At 41.9% G+C, this 13,829-nt stretch overlaps 1 protein-coding gene across 1 annotated transcript in view; it reads left to right on the plus strand.

The window, feature by feature from the left end:
- The window catches only part of LOC110504247 (forkhead box protein N3), a 149,108-nt gene extending 137,785 nt beyond the window's left edge, over positions 1-11,323 (plus strand). Inside the window, exon 6 of the mRNA XM_036962803.2 lies at positions 6,518-11,323. Coding sequence (XP_036818698.2) covers positions 6,518-7,049 — 532 coding nt within the window. The 3' untranslated portion in view covers positions 7,050-11,323. The remainder of the gene's footprint in view (positions 1-6,517) is intronic.
- The last annotated feature ends 2,506 nt before the right edge of the window (positions 11,324-13,829 follow it).

The raw sequence follows: 13,829 nt of genomic DNA on the forward strand, positions 1-13,829 counted from the left end.
CTCAATTAGAGACGACGATAGACAGCTGCCTCTGATTGAGAACCACACCCGGCCAAACACACAGAAATAGAAAACATAGAGCACAAAACAAAGAATGCCCACCCCCAACTCACTCAGGGCGTGACAAATAATAAAAAATTGGATGTAATAAATGTATCACTAGTCACTTTAAACAATGCCACTATATATAATGTTTACATACCCTACATTACTCATCTCATATGTATATAAGGTACTCTATACCATCTACTGCATCTTGCCTATGCCGTTCGGCCATCGCTCATCCATGTCTTTATATGTACATATTGTTATTAATTCCTTACACTTGTGTGTATAAAGTAGTTGTTGTGAAATTGTTAGGTTACTTGTTAGATATTACTGAATGGTTGGAACTAGAAGCACAAGCATTTCTCTACACTCGCACTAACATCTGCTAACCATGTGTGTGTGACCAATACAATTTGATTTGATTTGATTTTCTATTTGATTTGATTTTATTTCACCTTTATTTAGCCAGGTAGGCTAGTTCAGGACAAGTTGTCATTTACAACTGCGACCTGGCCAAGATAAAGCAAAGCAGTTCGACACGTACAACAACACATGGAATAAACAAACATACACTCAATAATACAGTAGAATAATACAATAATACAGTAGAATAATACAATAATACAGTAGAATAATACAATAATACAGTAGAATAATACAATAATACAGTAGAATAATACAATAATACAGTAGAATAATACAATAATACAGTAGAATAATACAATAATACAGTAGAATAATACAATAATACAGTAGAATAATACAATAATACAGTAGAATAATACAATAATACAGATTTGATTAAGTGTGCAGCGGCGTCGTTGGCTCAGTAACTCAGCGTTTTTATTTAACATTGTCATCAGGAACTATTCCAAAATGATGGAAATCTGCTGTTGTGTTGCCTCTCCATAGGGGCGGGATCGTAGTGATCTTATTCATTATCGCCCATTTGAAGGCTTCCTTGTCTAGCTAAGATCCTTGGTAAATGTACAACTTTGCTATTTTATTCTGAGAAATGTAATGTGAACCAATCAGGGTTTAGTTAGACCTGGGCCTGGGAACTATTACTAAGGCAATCAGGGTTTAGGGCTGGGCACTACTACTAAACCAATCAGGGTTTAGGGTTGGGCACTATTACTAAATCAATGAGGGTTTAGGCCTGGGCCTGGGCACTATTACTAAACCAATGAGGGTTTAGGCCTGGGCACTACTACTAAACCAATCAGGGTTTAGACCTAGGCCTGGGCACTGGGCGCTACTACTAAACCAATCAGGGTTTGGAACTGGGCTCTATTACACCAACAACCACTTTAGTAGTTAATGATCTTATCAATGCTTTCCACACTCAAATGAAATGTTCGTTCTGAAGCTTGTGATACTGTTGGTATTGTATTGAATAAGTTGTCCTCGATAGGTCTGAAAACCTGTTCATGATACCATGATTATCTTAGTGACAGATCCCAGGTCATCGTGATTGATGGAATTTCTTGAAATACATAAAGGTGTACCACAGGGGGTCGATTTTGGGAACCTGTTCTCTTCATTATTTATATAAACACCATTGGTAAATCTGTTAAAACATGTTTTAACTTCATCTATATCCAGATGATAGTATTATGTATTCTATTTTTTATTTATTTTTTATTTCACCTTTATTTAACCAGGTAGGCAAGTTGAGAACAAGTTCTCATTTACAATTGCGACCTGGCCAAGATAAAGCAAAGCAGTTCGACAGATACAATGACACAGAGTTACACATGGAGTAAAACAAACATACAGTCAATAATACAGTATAAACAAGTCTATATATGATGTGAGCAAATGAGGTGAGAAGGGAGGTAAAGGCAAAAAAAAGGCCATGGTGGCAAATTCAATACAATATAGCAAGTAAAACACTGGAATGGTAGATTTGCAATGGAAGAATGTGCAAAGTAGAAATAAAAATAATGGGGTGCAAAGGAGCAGAATAAATAAATAAATTAAATACAGTAGGGAAAGAGGTAGTTGTTTGGACTAAATTATAGGTGGGCAATGTACAGGTGCAGTAATCTGTGAGCTGCTCTGACAGTTGGTGCTTACAGCTAGTGAGGGAGATAGGTGTTTCCAGTTTCAGAGATTTTTGTAGTTCGTTCCAGTCATTGGCAGCAGAGAACTGGAAGGAGAGGTGGCCAAAGAAAGAATTGGTTTTGGGGGTGACTAGAGAGATATACCTGCTGGAGCGTGTGCTACAGGTGGGAGATGCTATGGTGACCAGCGAGCTGAGATAAGGGGGACTTTACCTAGCAGGGTCTTGTAGATGACATGGAGCCAGTGGGTTTGGCGACGAGTATGAAGCGAGGGCCAGCCAACGAGAGCGTACAGGTCGCAATGGTGGGTAGTATATGGGGCTTTGGTGACAAAACGGATTGCACTGTGATAGACTGCATCCAATTTGTTGAGTAGGGTATTGGAGGATATTTTGTAAATGACATCGCCAAAGTCGAGGATTGGTAGGATGGTCAGTTTTACAAGGGTATGTTTGGCAGCATGAGTGAAGGATGCTTTGTTGCGAAATAGGAAGCCAATTCTAGATTTAACTTTGGATTGGAGATGTTTGATATGGGTCTGGAAGGAGAGTTTACAGTCTAACCAGACACCTAAGTATTTGTAGTTGTCCACGTATTCTAAGTCAGAGCCGTCCAGAGTAGTGATGTTGGACAGTAGGTGCAGGTAGCGATCGGTTGAAGAGCATGCATTTAGTTTTACTTGTATTTAAGAGCAATTGGAGGCCACGGAAGGAGAGTTGTATGGCATTGAAGCTTGCCTGGAGGGTTGTTAACACAGTGTCCAAAGAAGGGCCAGAAGTATACAGAATGGTGTTGTCTGCGTAGAGGTGGATCAAAGACTCAACAGCAGCAAGAGCGACCTCATTGATGTATACAGAGAAGAGAGTCGGTCCAAGAATTGAACCCTGTGGCACCCCCATAGAGACTGCCAGAGGTCCGGACAGCAGACCCTCCGATTTGACACACTGAACTCTATCAGAGATGCAGTTGGTGAACCAGGCGAGGCAATCATTTGAGAAACCAAGGCTGTCGAGTCTACCGATGAGGATGTGGTGATTGACAGAGTCGAAAGCCTTGTCCAGATCAATGAATACGGCTGCACAGTAATGTTTCTTAGCGATGGCGGTTAAGATATCGTTTAGGACCTTGAGCGTGGCTGAGGTGCACCCATGACCAGCTCTGAAACCAGACTGCATAGCAGAGAAGGTATGGTGAGATTCGAAATGGTCGGTAATCTGTTTGTTGACTTGGCTTTCGAAGACCTTAGAAAGGCATGGTAGGATACATATAGGTCTGTAGCAGTTTGGGTCAAGAGTGTCCCCCCCTTTGAAGAGGGGGATGACCTCAGCTGCTTTCCGATCTTTGGGAATCTCAGACGACACGAAAGAGAGGTTGAACAGGCTAGTAATAGGGGTGGCAACAATTTTGGCAGATAATTTTAGAAAAAAAGGGTCCAGATTGTCTAGCCCGGCTGATTTGTAGGGGTCCAGATTTTGCAGCTCTTTCAGAACATCAGCTGAACGGATTTGGGAGAAGGAGAAATGGGGAAGGCTTGGGCGAGTTGCTGTGGGGGGTGCAGTGCTGTTGACCGGGGTAGGAGTAGCCAGGTGGAAAGCATGGCCAGCCGTAGAAAAATGCTTATTGAAATTCTCAATTATGGTGGATTTATCAGTGGTGACAGTGTTTCCTATCTTCAGTGCAGTGGGCAGCTGGGAGGAGGTGTTCTTATTCTCCATGGACTTAACAGTGTCCCAGAACTTTTTTGAGTTAGTGTTGCAGGAAGCAAATTTCTGCTTGAAAAAGCTAGCCTTGGCTTTTCTAACTGCCTGTGTATAATGGTTTCTAGCTTCCCTGAATAGCTGCATATCACGGGGGCTGTTCGATGCTAATACAGAACGCCATAGGATGTTTTTGTGTTGGTTAAGGGCAGTCAGGTCTGGGGAGAACCAAGGGCTATATCTGTTCCTGGTTCTAAATTTCTTGAATGGGGCATGTTTATTTAAGATGGTTAGAAAAAAAAAAAATATCCAGGCATCCTCTACTGACAGGATGATATCAATATCCTTCCAGGATACCCCGGCCAGGTTGATTAGAAAGGCCTGCTCGCTGAAGTGTTTCAGGGAGCGTTTTACAGTGATGAGTGGAGGTCGTTTGACCGCTAACCCATTACGGATGCAGGCAATGAGGCAGTGATCGCTGAGATCTTGGTTGAAGACAGAAGATGTGTATTTAGAGGGCAAGTTGCCCTGCCTGTTGATATGTGTCAAAACTACAGTCAGATTTTATAGAGAATCTCTTGCTGATATAAAACTTGTGCTTAATACAGGCAAAACAAAATACATGTTGTTTTCAAAGTCTCGTGAGAGTGTTTCAGATGAACTGCATGTTCACACATTAGATCGTTCTTTAATCGAATGTGTTCCCACATATAAATACTTAGGCATTTGGATTGATATGGATTTAACGTTTAAAAAACATATAGATGAGCTGGTTAAAAAAGCTAAGATTTAAAGTTGGCTTTTTCTACAGAAAGAAATCGTGCCTTTCAGTGAATTTCATGAAAATAAAAATAGTGAAACAATTTTTCACTTAATATTTTTTGATAAAACTAGACTAAATATTTGCACTTCACCAAATAATTGATTGAAACACTGCTTTGCCTCAACAGCACTCTGTAGGGTAGCACCATGGTGTACCTCTGGGTATATTGGCAAAACCTAGGAGGCTCATGGTTCTTACCACCTTCCATCTAGTATCATGTACTAGCCTAAACCTATGGATGTTACATTGAACTGGGTGAATGGAATATGAATGACAGTCATCCAATATGCTGTAAAAGAAATAAGGCCATGCTCATGAAAGAAATAATCATCCTCCCTCATCTTAAACGGCACTGGCCGCCACTGCTGTTGAAGTATAGACACCTGAGTTGCTTTATCCGTTGACAGGTCTGGTTACCTCCTGAGGTTCCCAGGGTCTCCACCTAGCTAGGTAAATCCGTTGACAGGATTGGTTAACTCTTGAGGTTTCTAGGGTCTCCACCTCGCTAGGTAAATCTGTTGACAGGATTGGTTAACTCTTGAGGTTCCCAGGGTCTCCACCTCGCTAGGTAAATCTGTTGACAGGATTGGTTAACTCTTGAGGTTCCCAGGGTCTCCACCTCGCTAGGTAAATCTGTTGACAGGATTGGTTAACTCTTGAGGTTCTCAGGGTCTCCACCTAGCTAGGTAAATCCGTTGACAGGATTGGTTAACTCTTGAGGTTCCCAGGGTCTCCACCTCGCTAGGTAAATCTGTTGACAGGATTGGTTAACTCTTGAGGTTCCCAGGGTCTCCACCTAGCTAGGTAAATCTGTTGACAGGATTGGTTAACTCTTGAGGTTCTCAGGGTCTCCACCTAGCTAGGTAAATCTGTTGACAGGATTGGTTAACTCTTGAGGTTCCCAGGGTCTCCACCTCGCTAGGTAAATCTGTTGACAGGATTGGTTAACTCTTGAGGTTCCCAGGGTCTCCACCTCGCTAGGTAAATCTGTTGACAGGATTGGTTAACTCTTGAGGTTCCCAGGGTCTCCACCTCGCTAGGTAAATCTGTTGACAGGATTGGTTAACTCTTGAGGTTCCCAGGGTCTCCACCTCGCTAGGTAAATCTGTTGACAGGATTGGTTAACTCTTGAGGTTCCCAGGGTCTCCACCTCGCTAGGTAAATCTGTTGACAGGATTGGTTAACTCTTGAGGTTCCCAGGGTCTCCACCTCGCTAGGTAAATCTGTTGACAGGATTGGTTAACTCTTGAGGTTCTCAGGGTCTCCACCTAGCTAGGTAAATCCGTTGACAGGATTGGTTAACTCTTGAGGTTCTCAGGGTCTCCACCTAGCTAGGTAAATCTGTTGACAGGATTGGTTAACTCTAGAGGTTCCCAGGGTCTCCACCTAGCTAGGTAAATCTGTTGACAGGATTGGTTAACTCTTGAGGTTTCTAGGGTCTCCACCTAGCTAGGTAAATCTGCTTTTAGTTGTATTGCCCCACATTGCTGGAACAAAATTCAAAATACATTTCATCTTGATGTTCTGTTGACATTCGGGCAGTTTATAGTATTGATTGGGGACTTACTGTGTACATACACTGATAATCACCATTGTAGGATTTGTAGTGCTGTCAGCCTGTCACACAAAGTGAATCGACTCGAATTGAATGGTACTTCCATGATCCCCAAGGTAGGACATTTAATTGTTACAGGTTTTATATTGAAATCACAGCCGTTGCAAACATGCAGAGTGTTGTGCTACTTTGCGTGACAGATTCTCACATCTAGTCAAATGCAGGGAGCTGTAAAGTTTGTAATGTTTTGCTTAGTTAGTGTTAGTTTGTGTCCGCTGCTTGTGTGTTTATGTAAGTGTATCTAACTTGTGTCTCTGTCTCTCTCCAGGTCAGTGCTGTCCGGAGGCTGTCGGAAGCGTAGCGACAGCAATCCCCCCTGTGACTCTCCATTGGTCAGCAGCGACCCCAAGGAAGACCACACCTACAGCACCAACCAATCGGATGACGGCAGCGACTACACCAGCGACTCCAGTCTCCGCCCCATTGCCCGTGACGTCGCCAACGATTCAGACTTTGACTACGAGGACGACGAAGACGACAAGAGCAAGATCCAGCTGGAGATCAAGAAGGAGGAGTCGCGCGATTGGCCTATAGACACGTTAGACTCCACCCCTTCCAGCCAGCAGCACAACAAGAAGCGGCATCACTTCCTGAAAGCCAAGCAGCGGATGGGCGTGGCTAGCGACACCCTCCCGCTAAAAAAACGGCGCGCAGAAAAGCCGCCAGAGAGTGATGACGAGGAGATGAAGGAGGCGGCGGGTTCGCTGCTCCACTTGGCTGGCGTCCGGGCCTGCTTGAACAATATCACCAACAGAACCGCCAAGGGCCAGAAAGAACAGAAAGAACCCACAAAAAACTGACCACAGAAAGACAGAGAGAGAGAGAGAGACACAGAGAGACAGAGAGACACAGAGAGACAGAGACACAGAGAGAGAGAGAGAGAGACACAGAGAGAGAGACACAGAGAGAGAGACACAGAGAGACACAGAGAGACACAGAGAGAGAGAGAGAGAGAGAGAGAGAGAGAGAGAGAGAGAGAGAGAGAGAGAGAGAGAGAGAGAGAGAGAGAGAGAGAGAGAAACATCACTTTTAATATAGAAATGTACACTTTCTTTTTTCCAGGACATCAGGTGAATTCTGAAAGATTTGTGGCAATATCAAAAACAATCACTTTGTTTTCCTATCTTTAAAGTTAATGTTTTTGAAGGTTGCAAAAAATATGTTTTTTTATTTGTTTTGTTTGTTTTTTATTTGTTTAAAGGATATTAAAGCCATATACAAAACGTTTTCTGATATTCAGCTAAGTTAGCAGGGTTCTGTTGGCTGAAAATTAAAAAAAATGACCTTTTTGGAAAACTGCCCCATCCATGGATCGGCTTGGTTGTATGAATAGAGTAGGGGATCAAATTGTTACTCTTCTCAAAATGTACCCAGTCCCAAACTATTACCCTTTACAGGCTCATCAGACGCAGCTAACACTACATAATACATTTCAGCAGGCTCATACACTTGTTATTTCTGTGGATTTTCCTGGTACAAAGTTCTTATGGGGTGCTTATCACTGACTATTTTGTTTTTACAGTGATATAGATCATTAAAATAATAATAAAGTAATAAAGTAAGTGTTCAGGGTCAGATCTTAACTTGAGATAGATTGATGTCTAAGGCCTGCATATTCCTGTTAGGATGTGACCATATACTTCAATGTGTCACAATAAACAAGCACAAATACACATGCTATACTGGCTAAAGCAATGTTATATTAGTCAACTAGTTCACTGAAGTAATACAGGTATATGCTGAAGTAATACAGGTATATGCTGAAGTAATACAGGCATATCCCATTTGTTCGGCATCAGACTTTCGAAAACAATGGTGCTAATATGTCGGATATTTAAAAATATATATTTAAAACCTAGTTTTCCAAACTCTGTCTTGTCTGTGTGCGAAGCAGCTTCCCCAGATATTTCTTTGACATTAAATTATGTGATGCTGTTAGCTTAGTGACCATTAGCCTAGCTAAGCTCATAGAAAATATACTCATCAGTTATCCTAGCCTAACTAAGCTCATAGAAAAGACACTCGGTAGCCAGTTTTTGTATGTCCTTCCTTTGTCGTGTCAGTGTTGAAACAGTGCCATATAGGTATTGGTCAGCCCACTGATGATGGTAGCACTTCCTTAGCTAACTATCTTTCTGACTGCTAATCACATTTACCCACTGGCACTAGCTAGCATGCCAAGGCAGAGGGGACAGTGTTGTTTTCCCCTTAAAGGTTGACTGTAGGACTGTAGTGAGGTGAAGTTCGCTGGTACAAGTGGGATGAAGGAAGGGTTTGTTTTTTTCCTGACGTTGTCTTCTCTAAATGTAAGTTAATTGAGTTTGGTAAAAGCCATAAACTAATAGTCTGGCTAGCGCTTATCAGAGAGGAAAATAACTGAAAACATGTTGAGAGAACCTCAAAATTGCCTGTGTCCTTTTATGAAAGCAATCGACAAGAATAACTGAGTTTTACTCCAGTGATATAGTGATATTCTCCCCGTGTCACAAACACCTGAACACCTTGATGTGTTGGATGGGAAATGATGCTGTGAAACCTGCCATGTGATTTCATGTGAGAAGAACAGTCATATGACTGTGGAGCTGTTTATTTTAGTGTTTGTTTGTGTTTACTAACCTACCCTCATGACGTAATAAAGCAATTTCATCCAGTCAGGATAGCACTGTATAAAAAGTTAAACTAGAGTTGTAGATTTTTTTCTAAGTTTAAGCAATGTAGCCAGCATGATTTTTTTCCCAAATCGTGTTGTAATGGTTCTGTAAAGAAAAAGATACAAACATGTTTATATTCAGACAAAGATCATGTTTGGTAAATAATGTATTTAGCATGAAGCATGAATTATTTTCATATAAGTATCCTAGCGAACAAAAAGGTTCTGCCTGGAAGTTCTGCGCCCATAGGTGTGGAATCCTTCTCTGTTGTTTTGTCTTGTCTTTTTGATTTGATGGTTCCTTTCTTGTCATCTTCACTCAACCTTGTTTTAACTTGGGCTTTGATACAGTAAGACAAACTTATTCAGGGACAAAAAGCTGGTCTGTTGGGTAAATCTCTGTCTGCGATATGATGGTACCTCTCTCTCCTCCCGTTGGTAGATGGCGACTTCCTTCATCCCATAGTGGATAAAACTACCATGTCCCAACGTTTGTTCGTGGTCACTAGATGGCCATGTTAGAAAGGGACACAACTGACAAAATGGTCAGATCTTCGTGGCATGAAGATGAGTTATTTCTGCGTTAAAATGACCAAACGTCCTCTGTCTTCTCCAGCATGGCCGTATAGTGACCCCTGTGTCTGATGGGTTCTCCCTGACAGGTGAATGTTGAAGCCCGTGTGATTAAAGATGAGTTTGGGTGGTAGTTAGTGTCGGCCGTCTGTTCTCTCACCCTTCCTTCTCTGTGTCTGTTCTTCCATCGCTTCTTTATTTTCTAAGGTTTTAGACGTCGTTGATGTTTCAATGTCTTCCTTTTATTTTTTGTTTTTTTGTTTATGAAACAGGAGTTTACCAAAGTGTTTTTGGGTTGTTATTTTATGTGTCCGGCTGTGTTGTTGTCCTTTCTACTCTTGTAGCTCTTCAGGTCTTTGTTGTCAGTATTAAGCAGGCTACTATAGACTCGTTGGACAGGTAATAACTTGAAGGAAACTCACAAAATAAGACGGCTAGATAAATACAAACTACATAGTGCGTATTTTTACATTATCTCACCAGATTGCACTAAGATATTAAATGAAAGATTAATTTCAGTGCCAAAGGCTTTAATAATTCCTTATCTACCTGAAATAGAGTACAAACATATGTGAACACGTCAAACGCTGCCAGTGTGCTGTTGCATTTCTGTCAGATGGGTCGTCGTACTGTCCTAGTCCTTGTTCTTGGAACCTACCACACTACTCGCTGTGCATTGGCTCCTTGGAATGGATTCCATTTTGTGTGGCCTTTTTAGTTGAATATAACACCCATTATCCCATAATACACTCCATTTGACCAGAGCTAACTAACCCGATGAGGCTCTGGTCAAAGTAGTGCACTATATGGACAATAGGGTATCAGTTGAGACATCCCTTATTTTCCCTTCATTAAGTTGAGGTGATGTGTAAATGTGTCTTCCACTGATAATATATTACTAAAGAAACGTTATCGTTTGTGGGATACTGCCTGTCTAAAGTCTAACACTCACTAGATAACTCTTCCTCCAATCACAATCCTTCAGGTGCCACAACGTATGAAGTGTTCTGGAAAAAACATTTCATATGAATTATTATCAATGAACTGTCAATACTAGCCAGGCAAATAGTGATGTATCTATTGATGAGTTTAAAAAAAGTGTTTATTTGTTTTATCATGTTTTTTGATTGTTTTATATCTATTTTTCTTCCATATGTATTGTTTGGAGGGGTTTTATGAGAAGAAAGGAGAAAAAAGCTCAATGGATTGCCGGGTACTTATTTGCGGTACATTTTTCACCTGGTCGTCATGGAAACTGCATGGTACTTTATCTCACTTACGTCAATAAATGTTGATAGAATCAGCAACTGCTGGGTTTTAAGAGATCCTTATTGGTGCTTAGTTTTCAACTAATAACTTAAACAACACAGAGCAATTTGTGGTTACAAATATTGAGTGACTTTTATTACCACTGTTGTTGTTTAACAAAGAAACAATACACCAAAAAGTCCCCATGTAGTTTCTATGTAAATAAGAGGCAGGTAGTGTTCTGTAAAAACATGCTACTGATCATTTCTGTGTCCTGTTTCTGACCCCCGTAGTCTTGATGGCATGACCTTCCAGCTGATCTGGTAATATGGAGTCCTCCGTAGGTGCGTTCTGTATTTCATTGACGTGTATTCATATTGCCAAAGACAAACTACTTCATCAATTCATGTAAATATCACCGTGTCCGTTACTATGACGAAAGTATGTTTTTATGTTTGTGTTTTAGTTCCCCCTCCCCCCAAAAAAACGTGCCATAAGGTTTCTGTGCTGTATTGTCTTCCAGTTTAAATGAAAACAGTTACTCCTGTGGTCAGGTTCCTTCAATAAGCCTTTAATAAATCTTTATGTATTTGAACTTTCAAACCCACATGAGTGGCTGGACTTTTTATGCCACTTAGCAGCACCTATTTGGGGTTATCATGTACATTTTGTTTGCTGTGCAAAACCCCTCCACTTGTGGTTGTTTGGGAATACCTTAAGCACTCCTGCTTCTTCTTTTCATCAAGCCTTTGAATATTTTCTACTCCTTATTTCTACATTTTAGAGACGGTTTCCGGACTTTAGAAAGAAAAGATGAGAAGAGGAAAGAAGAGTGAGGACAGGAAGAAGAGGAGAACAGGAAGAGGAAAGAAGGGTGAGGACAGGAAGAAGAGAGGAGAACAGGAAGAGGAAAGAAGGGTGAGGACAGGAAGAAGAGAGGAGAACAGGAAGAGGAAAGAAGGGTGAGGACAGGAAGAAGAGAGGAGAACAGGAAGAGGAAAGAAGAGTGAGGACAGCAAAAAGAGAGGAGAACAGGAAGAGGAAGAAGAGTGAGGACAGGAAGAAGAGAGGAGAACAGGAAGAGGAAAGAAGTGTGAGGACAGGAAGAAGAGAGCGGAACAGGAGGAGGAGTGAAGAGTAGGGACAGGAAGAAGAGAGGAGAACAGGAGGAGGTGTGAAGAGTAGGGACAGGAAGAAGAGAGGAGAACAGGAGGAGGAGTGAATAGTAGCGACAGGAAGAAGAGAGGAGAACAGGAGGAGGAGTGAAGAGTAGGGACGGGAAGAAGAGAGGAGAACAGGAGGAGTGAAGAAGAGTGAGAGAACAGAAGAGGGTAGTTGTGTCAATGGACCTGTAAAGGAGGACTCGGTATCAGACAGAGTGTGTGGACAAGTCCTTGTAGAGGAGGAGAGGAGAGAAGAGGAGGAGAGAGGGAATGGACCTGTAGAGGAGGACTCGGTATCAGACAGAGTGTGTGGACAAGTCCTTGTAGAGGAGGAGAGAGGGAATCGACCACAAGAGGGGATAAGAGAGTTGGTGTCTGTCTGTGTAATCATATTCTGAGACACAGTGGGCCTCTCTCACAGTGGGACATGTTTTCTCCAGCTTGTTTGTGTTGCAGTGCACATTGTGGACACACTAATTACAGACCCACAGATCTCATCATAGACCACCATAAATCTTTCTCTCTCTCCCTCTTTCTCCCACACTCTCTCTTCATCACTCTCTATATCTCTCCCTTTCTCTTGTTTTCCCTCTCTATCTATCTATCTTTTTTAATTATAATTTTTATTTAACCAGGTAGGCTAGTTGAGAACAAGTTCTCATTTACAACTGCGACTTGGCCAAGATAAAGCAAAGCAATGTGACACAGACGACAACACAGAGTTACACATGGAGTAACAATAAACAAGCCAATAACACAATAAACAAGTCAATGACACAGTAGAAAAAAAATACAGTCTATATACAGTATGTGCAAAAAGCAATAGGCCATAGGAGCGAATAATTACAATTTAGCAGATTAACACTGGAGTGATAAATGAGCAGATGATGTGCAAGTAGAGATACTGGTGTGCAAAAGAGCTGAAAAGTAAATAAAAACAGTATGGGGATGAGGTTGGTAGATTGGGTGGGCTATTTACAGATGGACTAAGCACAACTGCAGCGATCGGTTAGCTGCTCAGATAATTGATGTTTAAAGTTGGAGAGGGAAATAAAAATCTCCAACTTCAGAGATTTTTGCAATTCATTCCAGTGACTGGCAACAGAGAACTGGAAGGAAAGGCGGCCAAATGAGGTGTTGGCTTTAGGGATGATCAGTGAGATATATCTGCTGGAACGTGTGCTACGGGTGGGTGTTGTTATCGTGACCAGTGAACTGAGATAAGGCGGAGCTTTACCTAGCATAGACGTATAGATGACCTCGAGCCAGTCGGTCTGGCGGCGAATATGTAGCGAAGGCCAGCCGACTAGAGAATACAGGTCGCATAGAGGTAACAAAATGGAATGCATTGTGATAGACTGCATCCAGTTTTCTAAGTAGAGTATGGAAAGCTATTTTGTAGATGACATCGCCGAAGTCGAGGATCGGTAGGATAGTCAGTTTTACCAGGGTAAGTTTGGCAGCGTGAGTGAGGGAGGCTTTGTTGCGAAATCGATAGCCTATTCTAGATTTGATTTTGGATTGGAGATGTTTAATATGAGTCTGGAAGGAGAGTTTACAGTCTAACCAGACACCAGACACCTAGGTATTTATAGTTGTCGACATATTCTAGGTCGGAACCGTCCAGGGTGGTGATGCTAGTCGGGCGGGAGCGTCCGAGCAGCGAACGGTTGAAAAGCATGCATTTGGTTTTACTAGCGTTTAAGAGCGGTTGGAGGCCACGGAAGGAGTGTTGTATGGCATTGAAGCTCGTTTGGAGGTTAGTTAGCACAGTGTCCATGGAAGGACCAGAGGTATACATAATGGTGTCGTCTGCGTAGAGGTGGATCAGGGAATCGCCCGTAGCAAGAACGACATCATTGATATATACAGAGAAAAGAGTCGGCCCGAGAATTTAACCCTGTGGTACCCCCATATATACTGCCAGAGGACCGGACAACATGCCC

This window comes from Oncorhynchus mykiss, chromosome 25 (assembly GCF_057628025.1).
Source record: "Oncorhynchus mykiss isolate SJ-2025 chromosome 25, ASM5762802v1, whole genome shotgun sequence".
Taxonomy (NCBI): domain Eukaryota; kingdom Metazoa; phylum Chordata; class Actinopteri; order Salmoniformes; family Salmonidae; genus Oncorhynchus; species Oncorhynchus mykiss.